This window comes from Botryllus schlosseri, chromosome 12 (genome assembly GCF_051294905.1).
Source record: "Botryllus schlosseri isolate E-star chromosome 12, Bs_hap1, whole genome shotgun sequence".
Classification (NCBI taxonomy): domain Eukaryota; kingdom Metazoa; phylum Chordata; class Ascidiacea; order Stolidobranchia; family Styelidae; genus Botryllus; species Botryllus schlosseri.
Genome location: NC_137247.1, coordinates 6311906 through 6339318, shown reverse-complemented (window position 1 = coordinate 6339318; position 27413 = coordinate 6311906). Strand labels below are relative to the sequence as shown.

The window sequence follows — 27413 nt, the reverse complement described above, 5'->3', positions numbered from 1 at the left end:
ATTCTACATTAGACCGATGACCGAACGTTCGTTCCAAACTTTTTGTAGAACACCACTTACGCAAATCGGATGGCGCGGAGCAGCCTAGATAAACCCCTACACTTTGAAGGAATTCTTGAGTCAGCCTCGGTCGCACTCGTACAAGCAGCCCGTTGGTGTTGTAGTGTTGCAACATGACATTACTCCACTATCCCCAGGCATATTGTACTCGAAATGCTAGGGTGTCGCGACCTATTTTTCCCTTTCAGACAAGGATTTCTAGAACTTTTCTAGAAAAACCTCCTGTCAGAGTGTGCCATGAGGCCCAAAAGGTTGATAACCACTGAGTTAGTGCGTATAGTGCCTGTGGGGTTCGATACCAAAAGTTTATTTAGAGCCGATTCGAGTACTCCCTACTTTGACGTGATAACTGCGATCATGACTTTGAAAGTAAGTTAAAATGCAACTTTTCGTGGTCAGAATGAAAATCCTGCCTGTTACACATCATCCAAAATGGCCCGCTATTGCTCTACCATGAGATTAATCGTTGATAAAATGTTACTCTTTGTGCCAAAGGGGTTATTTTCGTTACTCGATAAAATCTACTCTCATTACTTGACACGAATTTGAGCACTCAAATCGTTGTAAACAGCCCTTTGCAAGCTCGAGTCCGACAGAAGGACAATCTAGCTGGACTGATCCGCTTCAGCGGTGTATGTGGTATTATGACATTTAATGAGCACAGTCATCGGTTCCTGTGGTTGTGTTTTGGAGACACGATATGTGTGGGTAGTAATGTGTAGACTGCTGAGTAGTGTAATATAAAGTTATAAACGTTTTAGTACAAGTTGTATTTGGCCAATCCGTAAATTGGAATTACATTTTGACGGCCAGCACAGGAATGAATTCCAATTCCGAGGCATACCAAATGACACACTGTTCACGCTACCGCTCTGATTAAAGCGACCATCACAAGAATCGCGTACGAATTATAGTAAACACAGGAATGCGGCTCGCTAGGCTGAGATATGAGCTTAAGTACACTTCAATAAAACTTTATTCACAGAAGAACAGTGTGTGTTTGCTGGTCCTATCCAGCGAGCGTCCATGTCGAAATCAACGTTTCCGACAAGGTCGCATTTTCATCCTCCCGCATCGCCTCTCTATGCCTGTTTAAGTGATAAGTGATTACTATGTCGATTATTTTTTATAATAATATTTAGGTCGGTCGATACTTCTCTCCTCAATAAGAATGACAATTTCTGACGCTTCTTGTTCCATCATTGCACCGTAAACAGTAGTGCTATTCCATCTCAGAATCGTCATATATAGATTTTAAGACTGTGTTCTCTTTTGTAGGGATGGTGTGAACGTGAGGTTCACGTTCGCGTTCTGTGTGTGAACCTCGAAAATTTAGAGGTTCGCGTTCACAACAGAACCTTGGTAGGTTCTGCACTGTGAACCAGTGTTGGGATGACTCGAGTCATGACTTGACTCGAGTCTGACTCGAGTCAAATTTTTCGTATGACTTGACTTGACTCGAGTCACTTTGGAAAAATGACTTGACTTGACTTGACTCGGAGCTTCGAAAATGTGCATTGACTCGTGACTTGGAGTAAAATTTACGAGTCAACTTCAAGTCATAAAGTAAACTTGTGTCAAATAAATCGCTGTATCTTGTGTATGTTCGGATTGTTCCAGATGCCCCGGTGTCACTTGTGAGAGCAACCAGTCATTCAATGATTCTAGGTTACACTAATCTTCCATTATTACATCACAAATAAACTGAACGCAAACGAAACGATCACAGCTTACGTTGTCGAAGTAGTAGTAGAAGATTAATCTAAATAGCAATGTGCCTCTGTTTCTTAGACGGCTCAATGCTTACGTTGCGCAGTGCTCACATTTACCAACTCTCTTGTATGATTTAAATCAAACTAATACGGTTTGTGCGTTTATATTCCCACGGACGTGTAGATGGGTAGTGCAGGCTATTGTATCACATCAATTTGTTTCAACTTATCGAAGCTTCGCATTAGGTCCTATATTTTGGCTGATAATAACTGACTGTAGCATGTAGCTGTACAGTTACTCGCGTATTCTATTAGCAGTTTTAATAGTACGCGAGGGATACAACGTCTTTTTACATGTATATTTACCTAGATATTTGTTACTTTGATTCAAGATAAATGATCAATTAATCTATCTTTCACACAGCTAGCAAAATGTAATGGCTTTGAATCATCACTCATACTTCGAAAATTCAATTTGACTTGAATTGTGACTTGACTCGACTTGACTCGAGTCACTTCCAAAAAACGAGTGACTTGACTTGACTCGAGTCACCTTTGAAAATCGATTGACTTGACTTGACTCGAGTCAAAATCTGCAATGACTCGAGATGACTCGTGACTCGAAGGTAGTGACTTGATCCCAACACTGCAGTGTGAACCTTTTTCATATATTACAATTTTCACTTCATTATAACATCTTAGTTTCAAATTTATTGCACTTCAACTGCGGGCCACACTATGCACGGCGCTGGCAGCATAAAAAAATCAACAACAAACGAGCATGCACCTTGGCAATCTCAAAAATTTTACTTGCTTTGTTACAAAAGTTTGCTCTCTTCTGTGAGCTTGACCCGCAATCCCACAACATCACGAGCGAAATACACTACATGTAGTCAGCGAATGATGCTTATTCAACCAATCAATGAGAATGATATCGTTTTCTGATGTAAAAAATCAAGCAGGCGTACGGGGTCAATCTTGACTTCATATGTTAATGTATCATTAAGACCAAATCCGTGCGATTGAGGTGTTGGCTACTGCCGTATAACTTGTTAATGGGGTAATATCGGGGGCAAGTATAGAAACCTGTTTTACACTCTGCTCAATATCAATGTAACAATACTCAGACGCCGACTACATTGCACGGTCTGGCCTAGACCGTTAAGGCGTAAGCTTATATTCTCTGGCAAGTCCTCGTCGAAATTGTCGGCAAAGCGACGAAAGATATTGATTTTATGGAATTATTTGATTGCCTCAGTTTATACATTTAGCGACATTTAAAACGCCAATATGTACTTCAGCACTGTGGCATTATGTGGCCGAGTCGTCGCTAGGTAGTACGTATCGTGTACAATTGAACAGTAATAATAGGCTAATACTTCATCGAAAGATAGCGATGGAATTAGCAATATGACGTCACGTGACGTCATGAGTTTCACGTTCGCGTTCACACAGAACCTTTCAAAAAGGTTCGCGTTCACACGAACCTGAACCATTCAGAGATTCACACCATCTCTACTCTTTTGCAGATCGAAGTTAATTATCGACTCGGTTGGCGTCGCGATTGGGGTAATTGGGATTGTGACGATGCTGCGATATCATCCCAAGTCGAATCATACCCTGGTGGATATTGGACGATCTCTACAAACTACTCAGCCATAAACGATACGAGTGGACGAAATACTCTGCCTACCGCAATCAAATGCACTACGTATGATCCCTTCGAAAACTGGGCTTACGGATACAACAGCTTTACAGTGGAAGTACAAACATCGGGCCCATTTTACGTTAGGTACAGGGCTACTTATATTTGTTGAATATAATTCTATAATTGAATCCTAAGCCAAGTGTGCATGTCGTTCATTTTAGCTATAAAGGAGGCGCTTGGATATCAGGTTTGTACAGTGGTGGCAGCAGTGGTTGGGCGGTACCGTCTCTTGTCGATTTGGCCGCAAGATCTGATACGGGATACCCAAATAATCCACCGCGCACTTTCAGTCCACCAGTAGTCAGGTATAAATATTTTAATCCAAGACGTCATTGAGAGTGTAGCCTTGGTAACAAGACTCGTTTCAGACTCCTGCAAGGATGTCCGTCAACCATACTGATCCAGTCCGTTGACAGCGATGGGGACCGTGTGACTTGCAGATACGCTGAATCTAGCAATACGCTTTCATATGACGAATGCGCTGGTGTGTGCAATGTCAGATACCCGCACTTCACTCTCAACGAGGTTTGTTTTATGCTCCTCATATTTATTGGATATGATCGGGTATATAACTAGGGTCTAGAGAACACCGTAGTTCATAATTACCAGAGGTGGTCATGTAAGGTAATACTTCTGCTTTGTGGGGGTAGGTTTTGCCTACATTTAAACTAAATACTCGAGTTACTATTATTTTAGACTACTCCCACTTCCCCTTAACGGGTTTATAGGCAAAACTACATACTTTCTATACTCTGTGTTTTGTAAAAGATTAGCAGTTTTCAGATATTTTTCTACTACTAAGAGTGAAATTGTGAGAAAAGCCGGATGACACAGCCCCTGCATCACACTACCTGAATATATTTTCGAAAAACGCTCCTTTTTGTGGTATGATTGGGCATTTGACGTTTGTCGCCAAGATTTCGAAAGTAGCCACCCCGATTTACTACTAAATGTATGCGATCTCTCGACCAAATCTATTTTTAAAACTTGCTTCAGCCGTTTTGAGGGCTTCGATTTCTATTTCCACTCGAAGTGGTTGTTACCTGTCACTTATGCTACTACGTATAGTAGTAGCAATTGACGGCGTTTCTTCTAACTCCACTCGAGTGCTAACGCTGACTACGTTTGTCCGCATCTGATAACAACATATATAGCTACGTACTCTATTTCAAATCTCTGAATATTCTCAGGAAATTTGGCAAACTCTGGAATTGGGGAAGGATTACACAGAGAAAACGTATCTATATTACGTTGGAATGGTTGAAACATAGTGTCCTATATGTTGAGTACACACAAGCATATCTCACGGCTCATTGGAATTGGTTGACGTCATACTTTCCAATTGGCTAAAGGCGATTTGATGGTAGTTTTTGACCGGCTTGCCGAGCATCAAATTTGATAAAACGGGCATCAATCGAAAGCTGCCGCTGTACTGATTGCGGAAAGTTAAATTTTATCTCGCTCATGGCCCAGGAACCCCCACAATCAACCTCGAATTTTTCATAGTTATGGAGAGTGACATAGGGACGCAACAATGCTGTCTGGAGAAACGAGAGCTTAGCTTATAAGCAAATGGGTGGCTGTGGGGCGAGAGTGAGTGCTCAGCTGGCGTCGCGGCAATGGGCAATGAGCTTGTGTTTCGTAGTGCAAACGCGTCGCAGAGAAACGAAGTGAGCACACAAATTAACAGCTCTTCTTTGACCTGTAAGGGTAGATCTGGGTCCAGAGAATGCATTAGGTCCCTACGAATTTTCATGCATTGTCATTCAACTTATAGTGATTTTTCCGTTTAGGTAGCTGCAGCTGGTAGCTGCATACATTGGATATGTCAGAATATTATGATATCGATTGGTATAGCCCGCCTGTTGTGTCGGGCTCTAGAGACACGTTGCGCTGTTGGCGTAGGGTGTCGATACTTTCTATAGTCGCTTTGGTTAAGTTCGAGCACACATCATCAGCCTTTCCTTGGCCTTGTCCAGCCGCATATGCATATAATGCACTCATGGTATGCAAATGCATATGCACAGCTCGTGTGTATGTTTATCATGATTCGGTGTGTATGCCGCAAAATCATCAAGGACAAAAATATATAAAGTCCTCTTCCGAAATGTCAGGGGCCCAATGGTCCTGTCGCTACCACACCGACTAATTATTTTTTTGCACTTCAGAGTACGTGCCAAATCCATTATGACGGAGCAGGTGGAACATATCTCATACCTGTGGCTCTGATGTTGGAAGACCACCCATTGAGTACAATTACAGTGAACGAGACCAGAACTGTGGAGCCGACAGAGTACTTGAGTCAAGTACCGTTGCAATTCCTCGTCGATAGTAAGCAAAACTACGTCTATAGATATCATTGTTTCACCAAACTCAATTCTTCAGTCAGTTCAACAACAACGTGTAATGATTCGCCGACTTATCCAGAAGAAACAATACAAGATGGAGAAACGCTGACTGTGTCCGATGACAACGGCACATTTGATGAAATTATCCACGCATTTCCAAGCGACCCTAACGAAATGTATGGGCAAAATAACAGACATGTTTAATCATCCGGTATATTTGGAATATACGATCTGCGATATTCCGGATAAATGCACAAAATATCCATGTGGGCATCTGTAAGTAGCACCCGTTAAACGAATAAATAGGCGTTGCTTTCGTCGCATGCAAAAATCAAGATCTGTCGAGGGCAGCATCGTCCAATGTGAAGAGGGAATTAATAATAATGCCATTGTTGAAGTACTCGGTAATGTAAATTTGCAGTGTTGTGATATTTAACGTCAGTGGCAAGATTAACGTTAATTGAAGGATCATTGTTTTGCGAAAATAATGGTCCAGCAAAGGTATTACACCGTATAATACATCATAGAACTGAATCATGTAATAGCCGGCGGTATTTTTTTTATCTTGTTCAGAATTATCCAATTCGTAGTTCTTGGTCCAGTTGGTGTGGAAGTATCGGTCCCGATCTACATGAACGCCACCTGGTCATACGCATCAAACATCACCTGGAATCCTGACCCCAGTCAGGCAGGGCAGCACATCATCTGTTATTATGCTCTGGACTCTCTCGGGTAAATTGATCTTAGTTGGTTGGTGGGTCAGTTTCAAACCTTTCGTCGATACACTGATATCCATGATGAGGATTTTCAACGATTGAACAATAATTATCAGATATATCCTAATAGGAATACCAATATATTTCAACCGATTTGAAGGTATATGATAGCACGTCATCCTAAGCTATGACCAGAGGTGGTCAGTAACGAAGTACTTCTACTTCTTGAAGTACTCAAGTATTTTCCGCTACTTAGGTAATTACTCAAGTAGATCTAATTTCCAGCTACTTCTACTTCTACTTCGTAAAATTTTGTGATCTACTTACTTACTTTGCGCTACTTTCAGTTTGTCAAGTAGAAGTAGTTTAATCCTCCAATCAGAAAGATAACCTGAGGAATTTCGTGGCTGTTTCCACGAAGTATCTACATTAATATTTATAAAAGATGAGTAAAGCCAAGAATTTTTGTCGCGCTTCGCGCACACTAATACAATTTCACGAACGTATCTCTGAATATAATTTAGGTAGGTGGTTGCGTGGTTCCGTTCACGCCGCATTGTCAACCATATGAAATATTTCATCACAGTATATACGGCCCATCATAGCGTTTGAAACTACCATTTCGCAATCTAGCTTTTACCCATCATATCGTAATCCAGCAGCCTATGGCGTAACCTGATCTGCATAAGTGGACCCTGAATTTTTCTTAGCTTTACACCTGTTTTAGCTGACCACTGCTGAAACTTTCTGGACAAAAGACATGAAATGTATCCTCCGCTTTTTAGAAGTAGTATTTATATTTATATTTCTCTTTCAATTCCCAGCAGTGTTTGGATCAAGTCACTACCTTCGAGTCACGAGTCATTTCGAGTCATTGCACATTTTGACTCGAGTCAAGTCAAGTCAATCGATTTTCAAAGGTGACTCGAGTCAAGTCAAGTCACTCGATTTTTGGAGGTGACTCGAGTCAAGTCGAGTCAAGTCAAGTCAAGTCACGAGTCAAGTCACAATTCAAGTCAAGTTGCGTTTTCAAAGTATGGGGCATGATAACGTCATTGCATTTTGCTAGCTATCTGAAATACAGATTGAGTGGTCTTTGATTTTGAACCGATGAACGAATATAGAGTTAAATATACACGTAAGAAGGCGCTGTACCAGTTTATAGTTACCAGCCAGAATAGAGAATAGATACGAATTGATAGGAAGCAATACATTACCCATTTCCAAATCGATATGATACAATTCGAGCCTGCGCCAATGGTTGAGGACAATATTAACTATATTCGAATTCAATTTCAATAAAACAAGAAGTTTCGTTAAGGTAAAAAACAGTGATTAATTGCTTTACTGTACTAGTTTACGACAACATAAGCTGTAGCTTCGATCACTTGGTTTGCGGTCAATTTATTTGTGAGGGAACAATGGAGGCTCAGTAAAACTCACGATCATTAAATGATTGGTCGCTCTCACGGTTACACCAGCGTTTCGCGAACAATCCGAACATATGCAAGATTCAGTGATTTTTATCGACATTGATTACTTGATGACTTGAAATTGACTCGTGAATTTTGCTCCGAGTCACGAGTCAATCCATGTTTCTGATACGCCGAGTCAAGTCAAGTCAAGTCATTTTAGCAAAGTGACTCGAGTCAAGTCAAGTCATTCGAAAAAAGTGACTCGAGTCTGACTCGAGTCAAGTCATGACTCGAGTCATCCCAACACTGATTCCCAGTATCATACTTTTAGTTTTAATTAGTTTCAGTTCTTTTGTCTTGAGAACATACATGTTGAAGTATTAAAGCAAGCGTGGTAATGCCTCTATTTTCCGGAAATAAAGCAACACTTTATGGCAATTTTACGATCAACCATATATTTTTATTAACGTTTACTAATCGGGCAAAGTGTTAACACCGTATCCGACACCACTTCTCCGTATCTCCGTTCGACAAAACTACGAGCCTTATAAAATGGGGTAGGGCGCCATAACATCATATTATCTAAATCGGGGTGTTAGAGTAAACAGAGGATTAGTATGGCATTCCCATATCAATGCTACAATTTTCATCCCATGATGTGGACAATGCTTATGGCCCAGTGGTTTTCAACCTTTTTGTCTTCGCGGACCCCGTTTTGACCGACACGGACCTCCGAGAACCCCCCGAAGTTTTGGTTCAAATTTAGCTCAATTATCGTACAATCGTCATCTAACTTGCGCAAATGATAACTGTAGGCTAGTGATAAACAGCAACGAAATGACTTTTCTTGAAGATAACATCATACTATTTGTGTGGAAATTTCTTGAATTCTGCAACTGCATTTTTTGAAATACGTATGGTCGTGTCTTAAAAATCCGTGCCTTCGATTTCATATCAACGAGTGCTGAAATCCATTTAGACAAAGAAAGGTGGTGGCAAATGTATTAATAACGCCTAATGCTTCCGACGACACATCTGGGTATGATTGCAAAAATTATGGCACCAAAATTGCCATACAATTTTTTATTGAACGTATAACGTCAAGCCTGCTGTTCATTTCTATCGAGCAGCTCATCTTGAAGTGTTTATCAAAAATGGTTATGTAGGCCGATATCACAGGAGAAAATGGATTTTTGTGAGCATTTCGAAGTCACCGGGATTGACTTTACTATTCCAATTATTTATTTTATACACAATCCACAACAAAACATCTCTATACAGCAAAATATTTGTATCAGTAGGCTATTGGCAGTTTAACAACTAAAATGAGTCTGCACAGCAGGATATTTCATCTCAGACGGCCATTCTGTTGATGTGAGTTCTACTAGTAATGAAGCGAAACTGCCTCCTGATCGTCCTAATTTCAAAAATACAAATTAGGTTATCGACTATTTTGTAAAATTGGAGGCTTCGCAGACCCCCTGAAAATGCTTCGCGGACCACTGCGCTGTCGAAAATTCATACCTCCTGGGATGCATCAATGGGAATCAAGCTTTGCACCTCTCGCATAGCTCAATTTGCAGCTTTTGACAGTCTATGCCAGGGGTGGGCAAACTACGGCCCGCGGGCCACATGCGGCCCGCAACACCAGTTTGTGCGGCCCGCGAGAGTCCCATGAAAGTTATTGAAAATATTGCTGAAATGCGTACTAAAAATCTACAGAGACTTAATTCTATCGGGAATCTTGAAAAATTTTCGCGCTTCGCGCGAATATGACCAGTTCCTTACTGTTTCTGGAGCCCACTCATGATTCTGTTCGTATAGTAAACCTATATCATTAAATAGACGAGTCCAGAGTTTACCGGAAATAGACATAGACACTGGAACATGGATATTTGGTGCTCAGCTCGTTCGTTACGAATATGCCCATGCCCACGCTCAGGAATGCGGCCGTAGGTTACATGAGTAGTCGAAATGCGGCCGTGAATGGTCAAGAGGTTGGCCACCCCTGGTGTAAAAGTCGGCTATTTATATTCCATACATATAGTAGAAGCGTGTTTGAAGCTAACATGGTTTTGATGCTGTCAGCTTTTTGTGTCCTGGAACTGACCCAAAAGTGGATTAGCAAATCTATGAACAGATAGCTCCTCACCGATTTCAATTTCAATCACTTTTCTAAGAAGCGGGACAACCGACTTTCATCCCAATAGTTTTGACAAATTGGTTTTTGAGGTCAACCAACCTATAAAGCAGTGGTTCGCAACCTGGGGGCGCGAAGAAGAGGTCAACTGAAAGAAAATTCTCGCTCTGCGCGATTTATCTCTAATTCAGGCGTGTTTCTCTATATATAGACCGAATTTCATATTTTTGAATCCTCTCATCAACAGCCATAACTTTCCATGCCATCAAACAATATGTTGGAGTTGCTATCATCCCGGGTGGATTTTGTGATATGACGATAAGGAGGGGCGCGAATTTTTTCACTATCACAAAGGGGGTGTGTCTAAAAACACTTTGAGAACCACTGCTATAAAGTCTTGCCACTTTTTCTGACGCGTGTACGATTTCGTCAAAGCAATGTATGGTTGATTTTAAATAAGCATATAGATTATCTCCATGTCCTCGCTATATAATCAAATATTGTGTTTTGGTTTATCATCCTAATTTTATATAGTGCGGCCCGCGAATGGATCCTGATGTTGAATGCGGCCCGCGAGCTCAAAAGTTTGCCCACCCCTGGTCTATGCCAACCAGTTTCGATCGATTTCACAACTACTTACTTACTTATATAGATTTAAAGTCAGTCAATTCTACTTCTACTTCAAGTAGTTCTAGGCTGCTTTTGAAAGGACTATTTCTACTCGTACTTGAGTAGATTTTTGCGTCACTGCTTCTACTTATATTTCTATTTGAGTAGCTTTCTTGTCTACTTTGACCACCTCTGGTTATGCCCCCCAATCAAATCAGAGGTCGTCTAAGTAGACATCGTTAGTACTCGACTAGACGCAGACGTAACGTCGTAACTTTCTACCCACGTATAAGTTGTGACTTCAAAGTACGCAAAATGGTAAGTAGGCGTTGGGCAAGCTCTTGCCTATAAACTATGGAGTGGAAGTACAAGTATAGTCTATACAACCACGACCGCTTGAGCAAATAGTGAAGTTATTGGGAGAGCCTACTTGAGTACTCGGAAAATGTGGACGTACTTCGTTACTGCCCTAATCTATATCAAACAACATGTAACCTAATGCTGTTGTTTGATCGAACAACGCTGAGTGTTATTGTCAACATTTTGTTCGAATTTTAGAAAATCGGGCCAACAAGTTTGTTTCACGGTGGAGGTAGCGAGTGAGTGTAGTAATGCGTACCTTCCGTTTCCCAACCTAACACTATGGTGATCGGATTGTTCAAGGTATATTGAGTCCGTGTGAAATTGCCAACGGAGGGTGCAGTGACCTTTGCTTACCACAAGGAGGAGCGCGGACATGCGACTGCTCGCATGGATGTTATGATCTTCTGGAAAATATGCGAACATGTGCTCGTAAGTATAGGACTGAACACAATGATTCGAGTATTCCAGTCAGAATATATTCGAGACGAATAGTGTGAAATAATTTCTTCCAGAAACAGAATTAAATGCTCCATTTCACCAAGAGTTACATTATCAATGAGAATCGTATCTTCGCTACTTTCTTTCCACTGTAAAAGCCTTGAAACTCTGACTGATGGTATCAGAGCATGCGAAGTAGAGGCCTACAGCAGTGTTGGGATCAAGCTAAACATTTTGACTAAAGTCAAGTCACGAGTAAAGGCACAAATTCATGTCGAGTCTTAGAAGTTCGAGGCATGACTCAAGTATTGCATTTTGCAAAATGATTGAAATACAGATTGATTCACTATTAATTATATATCGCGTGACGAATATTGTGTAAATCGCATCTTCAATGGGGCATTGTATGGCTCACTAAAGACCACGGCGATAACTGTCCCACCAGTAGATGACAGAATATGAAACTTCAGAAAGTCGAAAAAATGATATGATGCAATTCACAATCCATCTACACATCAATATTTTTGCAAAGTGACTGGAGTCAAATCAAGTCATGACTCGAGTCCCCAACACTGGCCTACAGTACCAAGAGATGCACGTTCATCGGGACGACATGAAGTCGTGATGCGCCTACAGCAAAATCACCAAGTGCGGTGAAAGTGGAATCGTCGACGAATAAACAGCTCAACTTTTTGCGGTGTAAAGCTGTACAAAGCATAACTGCGCGGTGTACAACTGTACAAAAGTACATATCTGAACTTCCAATCTCATCCGTGCTCGGATGAAGTCATAGTGCGCGATGCTCGAATATACTCGACGCGATGCCTAATAGGACGAGAAAGGGAAGGACGTGTGAAGACCAAATGAAAATAGCACAGTAACGGGTCTATAATAGATACACAACAGAATATAAAATCAAACACTGATACATCGGGAAGTACAATGAAGTATTGAGGACCGTATACTTGGTCGGTCCAGTGTTGGGATGACTCGAGTCACCTTTTTCGAATGACTTGACTTGACTCGAGTCGCTTTGCTAAAATGACTTGACTTGACTTGACTCGACGTATCAGAAATATGGATTGACTCGTGACTTGGAGCAAAATTCACGAGTCAATTTTAAGTCATCAAGTAATCGGTGTCGATAAAAATCACTGAATCTTGCATATGTTCGGATAGTTCCGAAACGCTGGTGTAACCGTGAAAGCGACTAATCATTTAATGATCGTGCGTTTTACTGAGTCTTCATTGTTCCCTCACAAATTAATTGACCGCAAATAAAGTGATCGAAGCTTACAGCTTACGTTGTCGTAAACTAGTATAGCAAAGTAATTAATCTCTGTTTTTCACCTTAACCAAACCTCTTGTTTTATTGAAATTGAAATTAGAGCCCGACCGATTATCGGTTCGCCGATAATATCGAGTCGATATCACACTTTGAAAGAATCATCGGTATCGGCCATTTGAGGTGAAAAAATATCGGCAATTTCTGTGACGTCACAACATGGTGGTAGGAAGTCAAAAATTTATTATTCTTGACCACTAGACTGGGAATATTGCTGTATTTCATATAGCTTACACTTTCAGGTGTCCAGATGCAGTCTTTTTATTTTGTTTCCTGTTCTAGTATGACAATGGCTGTAAAGCCGTTGAAATAAATGCTCTGAAGTTTTGAAAATGTATCTTATGAGGTAGATTCCACCTTATTTGAATATCGGCTGAATATATCGGTGTTATCGGTGAAAGTGTTAGATATCGGTTTTATCGGTATCAGCCCAAAAATCCAATATCGGTCGGGCTCTAATTGAAATCGAATATAGTTTATACAGTTCTCAACCATTGGCGCAGGCTCGAATTGTATCATATCGATTTGCAAATGGGTAATGTGAATTGCATCCTATCAATTCGTATTTATTCTCTACTTTGGTTGATAACTATAAACTGTGGTTTAGCAGTTCTCTACGTATAGGTATATGTGAACGATACAGCTCCTTCTTGCGTATATATTTTACTCTATATTCGTTCATCAGTTCAAAATGAATGACCAGTCAATCTGTATTTCAGACAGCTAGCAAAATGCAATGACGTTATCATGCCCCATACTTCGAAAAGGCAACTTGACTTGACTTGACTTGACTTGACTCGAGTCACCTCCAAAAATCGAGTGACTTGACTTGACTCGAGTCACCTTTGAAAATCGATTGATTTGACTTGACTCGAGTCAAAATATGCAATGACGCGAAATGGCTCGTGACTCGAAGGCAGTGACTTGATCCCAACACTGGGTCGGTCCGACATCCTCCTTTCAGTTTATTACATCTTGTGTATCGTGCTGTACAGCACGTTGTGTGTCTTGCACGGATTAATGTAATATAACCCCTAATTATGCGATTACTTGGGTACTCGGCTTGGCCCAGATTGTCGGATTTTAAATCCCAAGCTTACTCATACTAGTCAAGTGGCCGTAACATAATGGATGATATTCATTGCGAGACATATTAACGCAGTGTTTGAATACCTGGGGTCCGTGAAACCTTTGAGGGTATGCGGCATCTAACAGGACCATGCAAGGCCAATGTTGAAATTAAACCTTTAAGTGCATAGGTATGTGCTTAATATGTCTTATTTCAGTGTTCACCACAGGTCTCAATCTAGATACACTTGTCCTAGAATACAGCCACTATAATTGCATACCCAACGGGTAATCAGGTCGAGAAGCGGTATAGACGAAAGTGATGACTTTTTGTAGTCATCACCTAGCTTTCTAGGCATCAAAGCAATAAGGCCGTGATTGGGACAAAATGGAAGTGATAACCTATTTTAGTAATGAGGACCCCTAAATTCGCGGTTCGCGAAGTTCACGGAACCATGCACCTAAAAAAGTTTACGGATGTGCGGTAACAAGGGTAAATAACCCTTGTGTTTACGAGTACCTGGATTGCTATTGCTAATATACGATCCTTTGTAGCGCCGACTGACATCACGTGTGATGGTTCCGAAATGCAAATATTTCTGCCTTCATGCGCTTCAAATAGGACTGTTGTGGTCGGAACGAACCAGGAATATTTCTCGCAAGCAAGCTGTCAGTCTACGCTCAACGGACCGAATCATGTTTTGCGCTTCACGAGACAGCAATGCGGCGTGACCGAATGGGTATGGCGATTGCACTAGCACATCTTAAGCTCATGTTCGTTTATAAAAAAACTTCAAAAATTCAAAACACCTCAAGTTTGTGATAAAATTAAAATTTGTAAGTCAATAGACAATGAACCGTAAATATGCCTATCTGGTGTTTACTCAGCATCTCGAATTTTAGTCGAATTCCTACCTGCTGCGCTACCACGCCCATATGTGGATTTGGCACGAAGAAGAACGAGTCTCCTCGATCATAACACGTGGAGAATGGAAACATTTCCCAGTCACGTGTTCGGTGCTGACATCCAGCACATCAGTAAACGCGTCGTTCGTCCCCGAACTACCGCTGGATTCGGGTTTCTTTCCAAGTGACATTACGATTGACGGGATGGGCGTATATTCTTTCTATTTTGAATTTTACTACTCAAGCAGCTTCTCGGTAAGACAGCGATAATGATTTGTATGAAGGTTACATATAAAACGTCGTCTGATCTTGCTCAAAACTAGTCACCAAAAAGTTTTTCATTGTTGTCAAGTATAGGTCTATGTTTCCATTTTGGTGCAACATGTTTAAACAATAAATCACAAATTTTATTTGTGACAGTCCAGTCGCTAGGGGTACATGTTATTGTCATTGATGCCAAAGCTCTGGTACTGCGGACGACTATTGGACACTAGGTGGACACTAGATAATGCATGGGCTGGGCAATAACATGCCATGAGGAAACAACTGCCTAAAATGCAACAATGTCTTACACAATGGCAGGCACATATTATGCTGTAATGTGACAATATCAAATTCATAATCAGACCTTGTTCCACATAATGACAATTTACTGTAAATTCCTACAGACTGCCGTCGCTCCAGCGGATTATCCACTATTAGTTAGCGCGAATGATCGAATGTACTTTTCTCTTGGTGCCGTCGGCCGAGGACAATCTGGACTCCTTTTCTTTACTGAACAATGTACGGCCAGTTCTATTACCTCCTCTGGCGGTTCAACATTGACGTACACGTTTATTGAAGACGGGTATGTGAGCTTTACATATGAAATTGTAAACTGCAACAATAAGAAGTTCACAACAAGATTCGATGACATTACCTAATTTTCTCATATCTTTGGTTCAGCACTCGTTATAGTCCCATTCGGTATAATACAAGTCCATAAATACCGTGGTACCTCGCGTCTTGAATGTGTCGCGATAACGTTAAGACAACTATATCATTCGTGATAAGATGATGTGTTCGTCAGAAAGGCTGAAAAGAAGGTTATCTTATATACTATATCATAGAGGGGATGTTTTCGATGTGGGCTAATTGATTGCACGGCTTCGATTGCGATGGATACTATTTTGCGCGAGCATCCCTTCACCGCAACAGTAGCTCAGGATACTTCAAAGACGGTCCAAAAAGATTTGATAGATTCGATACATCAGATATACTTTCAGCAACTATTTTCCGAGATAGATGTCGGACGAAAGTACGGATATAACGCGTGTGTCGCACCTCGTCACGAGTTTTCATGTCTCAAGTTTAAAGGAATGCCTATTGAACGATTTCAGAGCTTCGTAGACGTTGACGAACAGACGGCTCTTAAAGTTTATTCTGTTTTAAAAACCGTAGTACAATTCTATTCGACGGAGTTGAACTTATTGTCGAGATCTATGAGGGCATAGCAGTTATGAGCGGAACGCGACATAGCTTGTCGATATCTATTATAGAAAATAACTAGTGAGCTTATTTTTCATTGCTATACGCATTAGGTAAATCTCAGAGTGAAGAGAATGTGCTTAGATCTTCAGTCGGGATACTTTTTGCTAATCTTTCAAGGCTCTTCTATTTTCCAGTTTCTGTTTCTATTGTTATAGATATCTTGTATAAAGTCTACGTTGTACAATGTATACTGACACTGATCGCCACAATAGCATTTCAAACCACTAATTATATGTTCCTTTTAGCTGTTTTCTCGACCCCACTCTCATCCGACACAACGCACCGTCAGATATGCAGGACATGATCAGCATGCGAGGATTCGAGTTTGAAGCCAACTTACTCAGTGACCGACAAAACGCAGAGATTTTCATTGAGGTATACCGCACACAAGATTGAAATTACTCTGTGTTAGCAACAGGGATATGGAGTCGGTAAAATTTACCACCGACTCTAACTCCGACTCTAGAACATTTCATTATACCGACTCCGACTCCGACTCCGACTCCACCCATTTTCAATATACCGACTCTGACTCCGACTCCGACTATTTTCTTAAGACAACTCTGACTTCGACTCCGACTGATCAGTAGCCAAATTTAGCAAGTAGTGAAATAGCATATGTCTACGTCTAGTCAACATGCACGTATTCAAGGACTAGCAGTATTTCGTAAACTTTTTTTTTGGCCCAACCAGCTACGCAAAACTACAAATATTTTTGATTTTGTCAAGTGTAGGGTTGCCATATATTGGAATCATGAAAGGTGGGCAGTTTTTCAAAATTTTTAGACTTAGAATCCTGGACTAAAATCCAGAAAAAACGGCAAATTTCCCCCGACATTATGGTTGGTTGACTAAAAAAAAGTGGCCACTTCCGTTCGAATCACGATTTTCCTATTTAGCGTCATTTACGCCCATTTTGACTCGAGTCTATCCGCTATCTTGGCTCAAAAAGCTGTAAAGGAGGACGTATTGCTAAAAAGGAGGATATTTAGGCGTCCTCGGAGGACAGACACCTGAAAAAGGAGGACGTATGGTAACCCTACTCAAGTTGGAAGCAGCGTTTGGGTATACTTACATTCATTTTACAATTTTACAAAACCAGATGATGTATTCACTCTGTCACAGTATCATGGTGGAATTCAAAACATGGCATCAATTTGTGACTGCATCGCTGTGATGCATATTGCGATTTTCTTCCACTGAGCAACTGAATTGTAATTTGGGAATAAGGTTCAATTATATCTATATCGTTACTAATAACAGTTAATGATGTTACATAAAAATCCTATTTTAGTTATTATTAGTAATTTAAACATACTTTTGAAAGGAATAGTTTTCATAATACAGAAGTTGGAGTCGGAGTCGGAGTCAGGGTCTCTGACTATGTCTCCAGTCAGTATGTTTTCCACGACTCCCACTCCGACTCCATTAGCCGAAAATTAGTCAAACTCCGACTCCGACTCCACAGCCCTGGTTAGCGAGCAGATACGGTATTGCACTCAACAGAGGCCTATCTGATGGGAGACAGAGACTGTATTTAATTTGGACATTGCCTCGCGTTCTCGCATTATCTCATATTATCTCATATTATCTCGCATTACCTCACATTATCGTGGACGTGGAGGAAGAAGCCAGCGTTGGTATTCAATAGAAGCACCATTATTTTGGAATTGCACGGTGTCTCCTCGCGACTAACGCAAAATCACTATTGATGCTGCAATAAGTGTTATTTTCGAAAATATAATCCGGTACCGTGATAAGGGTGTTATTTCCATCCAATTGTTATCACAATTTCACTCACGAAAGCGATGTGCTACGACTTGAGCACCAATTTCGACGATCTCTTTTGGTACCTTTGCTTCCATATCCATTCTAATGGGTAAAAACGAGTTAAATATACCAGTTGTGTTGGAGATATATCTTTATATCTATGAGGACAGCTTGCTTCAACTCGTTTTCACTGATTTAAATGGGCGTGAAATAACCAATTGTTAACTGAAAGTTCTGATAGCCAGAGTTGGATTCTATACGTTATGGATTGATGGTAGAAATCTCGTGATCACACCTTGCATACATGCACTTAGAGTTCACGATATGCCAACGATATGGCAACCATCATGTAAGGGAAATTCGACTCCGTTTTAGTGTCAAGTCATGATTTGCGACGCCTCGAATAGCAGCACCAGGTGTTTCCAAGGATGCCAACAATCCGTCGGTCGCCAAAGAAGGTAAGGTAGAAGGATATTGAAATATTGGCGGTGCGGAAACCCATTATACTTAATCCGGCATCGCTAGATCAACGCTGGACGGACCAAAATTGCAAAGGCACGTCCGAGATGTTGATGACGAGGATAGCGAAGAGGAAAGCCCTCAAGTCACGAAATCAGAGTCCCCGCGGCAAAAGGCCAATGCGAAGTTCATTCTTTCTAGATCTTCGACGACTGTTGGTAAGCTAACCCACTGAATTTGTTTACCTTTGAAGCCTCTCATTCAAAATTTCGCAAAACAGGTTCAGGATCGTCGCGTGATAGCTACTGCTTTTGGTTTCTGTTCGGAATCACACAAATTGGTGTAGTCCTTCGTCGGCTCTGGCTTGCAGCGCCCTAAAGTAGCCCGCATCGAATTATTTTCCACTGCACTTGATATTACGCATAGTGTGCATCATTTACTTAAAAAATTATCTTGTTCGTATCCGTGGTGATGACATGCCCATACTAGTACAGTGTGCACCTTTAGCTCTAATCTATAGTCTATTATATTTGCATTCCGCTGCGTAATATATTCTATTTTATCGCTCTTCGTATCTTAGTACCTTGTTGTACAAAACAGTCGTAGTAAGCTGATCCGGTAAGTGCAATCTCACTAGCCTATAAAGCAATGGACAGGTCAAACATATTGTAATCGAGCGTTTATTCTGGTGCATATTGTAGCGAGTTGTCCTACAGTCTACTCTTTCCATACGACAATGTTATTCCAAGACAACCTCGCTCTGACTAGACCAGCGGTTCTTGAACATGGGTCCACCAACCTCTTGAGGGTACGGAGAACCAAATTAGGGGATACGAGATGCAGGTTGGAATTACGCTATTTAATTACCTCGTTATTATATTGCCAAGTAATACAAAGTGGAATAGTATTGGTCGGATTTTTTAAAACTCGAACATTTTCCTTGCGCTTCGCGCGATTCCCTCTCAATAAAAGCATTCCCCTCGACAAAATAATAGTAGGCTTAAAAGATACAACATTAGTTAGAGAAATGAGTCTAGACCAGTGGTCGGGAACCTTTTTCGTCCCAAGAGCCATATTGGCCCAATTTTTTTCCATTTTAACACCTAAAGAGCCATACATGCCAATCAACTGCTACGTCACAATTGAAAATTCGTGACGTCATGGTAGCACATGGGATTCGTCGTGTGCGCCCTACAAAAACTCGTTCTAATCATGGTGGTAAACGTATTCGAACAGGCGAAATTTCAGTTACGAGAACGTAGCTTCGTCGTAATGCTCCTTTTAAATGCGATAACCCATGATCACATGCGTAAGTGAACCCAAACATGATCACTACAGCAGTACATACCCAATGTTAGGTGTGATACATCAGTGACATGGGGTTAGGGGAGGTAAGCGAGGCAGTTCGTCACCTGTCGCCAGGATGAGTGAACGAAAATTGTGAAAATTTCAATTACTATTGGTATTTTCTATCGCTGTTAATCAATGACTGAATTTTGAACATTTTACTCCCAAAATTAGGCGACTTGCATATTTATAATTCGAAAATGCAGCTCGATGCGATAGGTAAGGCACAGACGGGCCAAACTTCACCATTGATACCGCAATTCATCGTAAATAGCTTCGAATTTATAATGACTGATGTGAACTGAATATAAGTGTTGCACTGATTCCGAAAATCTAAATACTGATCGACTTCTCAATTTTCAAAGTTTCGGCGAGAACATATAACGTTGCGCTACACGCCTACATTTTATCGCTGGTACTACAAAGCGACTTACCAATCACGAACGTGGATAGCCATGGCGTCGGTTGTAATTATGAATGTCACTTCCACGGCAGTTCATTTCGCGCCGTAAATCAGGAAGACGGTGCGTATATATTTGATAACTGCGTCGTCATTCATGGGCATTAGGGTTGTCCAAAATGGGCAACCTGCTGTTGATTGTTCATCATGTATTTCGTACCTTAACATGTCCTGAATTAATCTTAAATCATCATCTGCCAACCTACCAACAACGCGATTTCAGAATCCCCACCGGTAGCAGACTCCTTGAGCACATAATCAGCAAGTTGTTGCTGTGGTGATCATTGAAGCATAGCCAATTAGCCAATCAGGAGCCGTGGTTATTTGATTACTAGTCTTCTCGCCGTTCTATGGTCGGTAGCACGCCCATTCTTGGGCAGCTACTTTAAAACGCTTTGGCCGAAATCTTAACGGCTTTCGCGTGAGCTTCTTTTGGGCTCATTGTTATTTTTTATCAATAATCTATGGAATGAGACACAATCACGGGGCATTTTTAAGATTTTCCAAATTTTGGACAACCCTATAATGGGCATCGCTATGTCTGCTATTCTGTTTGATCAATGAACGTATCGTGCAATCCAAGATTTCGAGTCGGGTACATCGAATTCGCGAGTGATATTGGGCTCCGGCGCGACAGTAACTTGAATTTGGGGATTTTGAAAAGGGCTGCCTGAGCCCCTAACCCTGAAGACGGCACTGTCTTAACCTCTCAAAGACATGTTTATACTGTCATGAATATAATTATTCTGGTCGTGATGAAAACTTGCTAGCCAGTTGCTGCAATATTAAGCAATTCAGTAAAAAATGATATATTTGGCCAAGAGCCATATCTCATGCCCAAAAGAGCCATATATGGCTCGCGAGCCATAGGTTCCCGACCGCTGGTCTAGACATTTCCGCAATAATGAGAGAATGGCGCCTTGAGGCCATTAGGGGCTTTAGTTCAGGGCTGTGAAACCTGCTGGGGCGGGACTATCACAATCCAACATTTTTTGTGCTGACCGTAATTTCCGTCCCAGAGCACGCCAAGACCTGTGAGATTTCGGTGCACAAGCGGCGGCCATTGACATTTGGACCCTAAAATCACAGCACATCGGCGAAAACGTAGATATTGACATCTCCAGTCGCTGAAATGTCTCATGTTCCTGTAATCCAAATAAGTTGTGTGGAAATCTCTATGGGGTCCCAAGACTAGCCTTTGAGGGTGACTTTACCAGGGTTGTAATGTCTCGAGTCATTTCTTTAAATAAGTTAAATATGACTCGACTCGAGCCAATTTGTTTATTGACTCGACTTGTACTCGAATCATAGGCCAGGACTCGAACCAAGTCGTATGACTCGAGACTATAGGACGGCAAAGACAGACATTTCATTGTAACTTGGTAGAATAGTTAAGTCACCACATTTTTAGTATTTCATCTATCAGTCCTGACTTGGCAAATAGGGCCAGAAACTGGTGAGATCGAGGAAATTACGATATTATGAATGTGAGCCATTCTGTATCCCTCGAGAAAAGTTGAAAAGAGTGCGATGAACCCGATTGAACTCAAAACTGAACAGTGAACACGATGACTTTGACTCGGACTCGAGTAACAACACTATTACTCGGACTCGACCCTCTACTCACTGACTTGGACTCGGACTTGACTTGACTCGATGGTGAATTGAAAATGACTCGACTTGACTCGAGTGAAACTATAAAAGTGACATTGACTTGTGACTCGGAACCTTGGGACTTGGTTACAACCCTGGGATTGACAAAGTGCTGTTTATATCCTGAATTGGGGAACGAGAAATATTTCAGGGCAGATTAAGGGGCACGAGCGCTAGAAAGTTTAAGAAACACTGCTCTAGTCGGATATCAATTTCCTGAACAAACAGCGAAGTGGTATCATCAACGGCTGCAACACCAATGGGTTGCGTGTTCGAGTCCGACCGTGGTGGACTACAGAATTCCTACTTAAGTGTCGGAGGTTTATCTATAGGCACCTCTTCGCCAGTTGATCCGCATAAGCGGTGTCTTAAAAAACCTAGAAGTGGAACGTGCTATACAATTTGGTAAATACGGATTAAAAAATATAGAATATCGGCCAATGTATAGTTTATAATGGAGTCGAAACACCATGAATATCAAACAAACAAACGGACACTCTGTAATCAGGATAAATCTGCCAGTGAGTCAGTGTAGTGATGATTCGCGGTAATCCATAACTGCGTGCACATGAAATTTGTTTTACCGGTGCACCATAGTAGCATTCTAAGGGGGACCACGGAGCTATTTTGAAATAATATGAAGTTCGTGTAAAGTATTGTTTTTAAATTCATTCTTCTGCAATTTTCAGCTGGCTCCAATCAATAGATAACGTCAGTAATTGTACTGAGATGAATTCGAAATACTAGTATTGCTGTTATTGTTGTTGTTGTTGTTGTTGTTGTTGTTGTTGTTGCTGTTTGTTTGTACTGAAGGGATTGACATGAAGGGTCGGGAACTTTTTTCGTCTGAAGAGCTATATTGACCCTATACTTTCAATTTTACTCATAAAGAGCCCTACATGTCAATCAACAACTACGTCACAATTGAGACGCCATGGTAGCGCAAATTCGAAATCACTACATGGGATTCGTCGTTAGCACCGTATTTTCTCTGTAAAAACTCGTACTTAACATGCTTGGTTGCCTTGTTTGAGTAATGAATATGCGAAACTTGAGTTACTTAGATCTTAAGACAAATAACATTTACATTTCCAACTGATGTAGACAACAGCAAAACCATGAATCTACTTTTTACAGGCTTTTTACAGTTAATCCGTCTTTTGGTGTTGCATGCAGAGTTGGATCAATTACATTATTTCAGTTCAATTACAATTACAATTACAATTACTTTCATGTATGTTTCAATTACATTACAATTACAATTACTTCATGCTTAAAATATCAAATTACAATTACAATTACTCCTTGCATGCTTCAATTACATTACAATTACAATTACAATTGCTGCTGTTGAACATGTAATGGAATAATCATAAATTCAACCGTGCTCCTTGACAACCGTAGCGTCGTATTTAACAATTCAAGTCTAGTTCAGATTGTGTAGTAATAAATGCGTTTATGTGCGTACATAGTATGCTATGTAAGATGTCATTGTGACGTAATATAAGCGTGTTTTGTATGCTCGGTAATTATGGCTCACGTAATTGCAAATGTAAAATGTTATTTACCTAATTTCCTATGGGTTAGGATTAAGGATAGGGTGCAGTATGTCGTTGAAAAAGTATTATAATATATGCACGTGTTGGATTTGTGTATATAGTATATAATTAAAGAAATAATATTATTTTTATCGAGGGACGTAGGAATTAGGATGAGGAGTAAAAACAAAACCGTGTCAGATAAGACGTTATATAATATCCAGTGGTCTGGTTAGTTAGCCAGACGAAGTAACGATGCAGCATCGTGATCTGAAATCGTATTGTAGATTGCCAACCCACGGATAGATGCGCAAGATGTGAGTCACGGATGAATGCACCGACAAACGTACTGCAGAGCCGGCAATCTTTGTAGTCCTAGAGCTGGCGATGCATGCATGCAAATTTGATGCATCTGGTCTTTATCGTAAGCTATTGATGTACGAATTCCGAAAATACAAAATAAAATCTCGTCAGGGCAATGCAACTGCTCCAAAATAGCCGTTTAAGGCCGACTGTTCTGAAAAGTGAGAGCGCTGCAGAAGCATGACCACAACAATTAACAATTACGCGCAGCGATTGTTCAGAACAATGCTGATTCCCAGACTTTCACGACTATTTTGGGATGGTACCATTGCCTGGAAATATACTTTTATTGCGGAATCAGTGCGACACTAGCTTTCGATTAGGACCATACATATCAAATTTCGACGCTTGGATCGCCAGCTATGGGACTATCAATTCTGCTGCTTTTAGCCGGCTCAGCAGTTCGCTTCTTGGCGTATTCAATCGCGAATCACGTGTTGCGAATCCATCCGTTGGTTAGTAATCTAAACATTGTATACAATGGCAGCCGAGGCCATCATAGCGGTAAAATTTTTAAAAAAACTTCGCCCGCAAGGGCGCAGTCAAGGGCTTCGGCGAATGGATCCACCAAATTCTTTGTCGACATTTAAAGAGAATGCATTATAAGTCAATTATTTTATGTTGTGCTTGTCAGGTCTCAATAGCAATTCAATGTAATTGAAATTGTAATTGAGCAAAATTTTTGTCAAATTACAATTACAATAACAATTACACAAAATCAAAATACTTCAATTACAATTACATTACAATTACATTGAAAAATGTAATTAATTACATTCAATTACAATTACAAATTACAATTGATCCAACTCTGGTTGCATGGTGTTCCTGATGACTCTGTAGTGTGGTTAAGGTTAAGCTTCACACAAATATTGAGACTTTCATTAGTTATACGAGATCGTATGTTCGTCTTGATGCTATTTTGAAATGCGAAAGCCCATGATGACATACGTATAGGTGAAGCCAAACATATGGTCACTATACAGCAGTATACATAGCCACTGTAATGTGTGATGCGTCAGTAACGTGGGGTCAAGGGAGGCAAGTGAGGCAGTCGTCATCTGACTACCAGAGTTTGAACATTTTTACTACCAAAATCACGCAAATTGCCTATATATTGTTAGAAAATAAAGCGTGAAAGGAGATAAGGCATAGGTGCGGCACGGCCGGGCGATGGCTTATCTGTGATAGCGCAATTCATCGTAAATATCATGGAATTTATAATAACTGATATTATTCGAATGAAATTGTTGCACTGATTACGATTCGACTTCTCAATTCTCAAGGTAGTCTCCGGTAACATAAGGTTGCGCCACTTGCCTCAATTTTAACAGCGACTACAAAGCTATGTTATAGTTGTTTGTAATTTGAATTTGTAGTTGTTAATGTCCCTTCCACGACAGCTCATTTCTCGCCGTAGATCAGGAAGACAATGCGTAGTTGAAAAATGCATTGGGATACGGGCGCCGCCATGCCAGCTATTCTCTTTGATCAATCAAGGTGTCGTGCAATTCAAGATTTCGTGGCGGGTACATCGAATTCGGGAGTGATATTGGTCGCTGGTGCGACAGCAACCTAATTTTGTGGATTTTGAAAAGGGGGTCCGAGCCCCTAAAACCCTGAATACGTCCGTGAAATAACCTCTCAAATACATGTCTATACTGCCACGAGAATAATTATACTGGTCGCGCTGAAGATTTAATACCAAGTTGTTGCAATATTGATAAATTGAGCACAAAATAACAATTTCGCAAAGAGCCAAATCTTATGCCCAAAAGAGCCATATATGGCTCGCGAGCCATAGGTTCCCGACCACTGCTATAGATGAACCTCCAACACTTGGGTAGGAATTCTGGAGTCGACGTCGGTCGGACTTGAACCCTCAATCCATTGGTGTTGCAGCTGTGGATCGTATACCACAATACGCCATCTTTTCCTGTAGAAATATTAGTATGATATCGTCGCTGCTGTGTAGCTATCACTAGTAAACCGACCCATGAATGGCACAATACAACTATAGGGCCTGTGCAAATGTACAGCAACAAACACTATGTTCAATGTTCAATGTTCATTTGCTAACTTTATTGATTGATTGCTGGATTCTCTTAGATAACATGAGAAAATGTGCTGGTAAGTGCTCCTAATAAGTAGACCTACATCGTTGTGGGATAGACCCCCTCTGCAATTCACAAGTTGGGCGGGTGTGTACTGCAACATGGGCAGTGCTGTTTATCACAAATTCAAATTGCAGCTCTTGTGGATATCACTTGCGACGGAACAGACACGCAGGATGCAAGTATCGCTGCCCTTCGAACATAACAATTGTGGTCGGATCAAGCGATCAACTATATGTTACAGCACGCGCGTTTGACACAATTAATTTATTACTAAACACATACGGAAGCCACCAGTGGAGAGTAGCGTAGTGATATTATATAATCTACAGCTGCAACACCAGCGGGTTGTGGGTTTGAGTCCGACCGAGGCCGACTCCAGAATTCCTACCTAAGTGTGTTGGAGGTTTAACTAGCCTACATCGCATCCGTGTAAGCGGTGTGTTATAAAAGCCTTGGAGTGGGCCGTACTACAAGTCGGTAAATACGGAATCGTGGAAAAAGTAGAAATTAAATGAATAAAGTGAGGCCATTGAAACCACAATTTAGCGGTAGTTGGAGAGCAGATATAGTTGAGACATTGTAATTACAAGCATGTGATGGTGTTATTATTCTGTTTATTCTAAATTGCAGTATAACTCCTACCAGCTGCGGTGCCACGCTGATTTGTGGATTTGGCACGAAGAACAAGTCCCTCAATTGTATCTCGCTGAGAATTGAAACGCATCCCCGTTACCTGCTCACTTTCGACAGCTAGCGGCTTTGTGAAGGGTCGTTGTGGCTATTCACACGCCCATGCACATTTACTCTTAACTACTGCAGACTGCACAGTGCACATGCACGGTCTTGTCATATAGTCAGCAAGGGAATGGACGCTATGCACCGCGTACGGCTGGCGCAAGGTGTTTCTCTCACTAAATCTCGATAACCGCGCATTTAGCGATGGTGTGAACGTGAGGTTCACGTTCGAGTTTTGTGTATGAACCTCAGATATTTAGAGGTTCATATTCACAAACGAGCCTATGTAGGTTCTGCACTGTGAACCTTTTTCATGCAGTACAATTTATCACGTCTTTATTACATCTTTGGTTTTAATTCCTTGCATTTCAACTTCAGACCATTCTATGCAAGACGTTGGCGGCATAAAAACAACAATATTAAACTAGCATACACCATGCCGATCTCAAAAAATTGACTTGCATTTATACAAAGGTTTGCTCGAAATATTCAGTTTCCCGTTTGTGAATATTTAGCGACTCTCTGGTGTGAGCTTGACCCGCAATCACGCAACATCAAGAACGAAATACAGTAGACCTACATGTAGGTAGTCAGCGAATGATGCTTATTCAAC

General features: G+C 40.9%; 2 protein-coding genes across 8 annotated transcripts in view; one reads left to right on the top strand and one right to left on the bottom strand.

The window, feature by feature from the left end:
* Positions 1–19153, top strand: part of LOC145452577 (uncharacterized) — a 57467-nt gene extending 38314 nt beyond the window's left edge. Inside the window, exons 6-16 of one of the 7 annotated variants that reach the window (XM_080330764.1) lie at positions 5866–6004; positions 6402–6560; positions 11267–11307; positions 11372–11500; positions 14478–14662; positions 14826–15083; positions 15497–15675; positions 16604–16733; positions 18504–18586; positions 18654–18805; positions 18868–19153. In XM_080330764.1, the coding sequence (XP_080186890.1) occupies positions 5866–6004; positions 6402–6560; positions 11267–11307; positions 11372–11500; positions 14478–14662; positions 14826–15083; positions 15497–15675; positions 16604–16733; positions 18504–18586; positions 18654–18805; positions 18868–18965 (1553 nt within the window). In that variant the 3' untranslated portion in view covers positions 18966–19153. The remainder of the gene's footprint in view (positions 1–5865; positions 6005–6401; positions 6561–11266; positions 11308–11371; positions 11501–14477; positions 14663–14825; positions 15084–15496; positions 15676–16603; positions 16734–18503; positions 18587–18653; positions 18806–18867) is intronic. The other 6 variants (XM_080330763.1, XM_080330761.1, XM_080330760.1 and 3 more) reach the window with 6 other exon arrangements.
* Positions 1–27413, bottom strand: part of LOC145452579 (uncharacterized) — a 260305-nt gene that overhangs the window by 195597 nt on the left and 37295 nt on the right. The gene's annotated exons all lie outside the window — the stretch shown is intronic.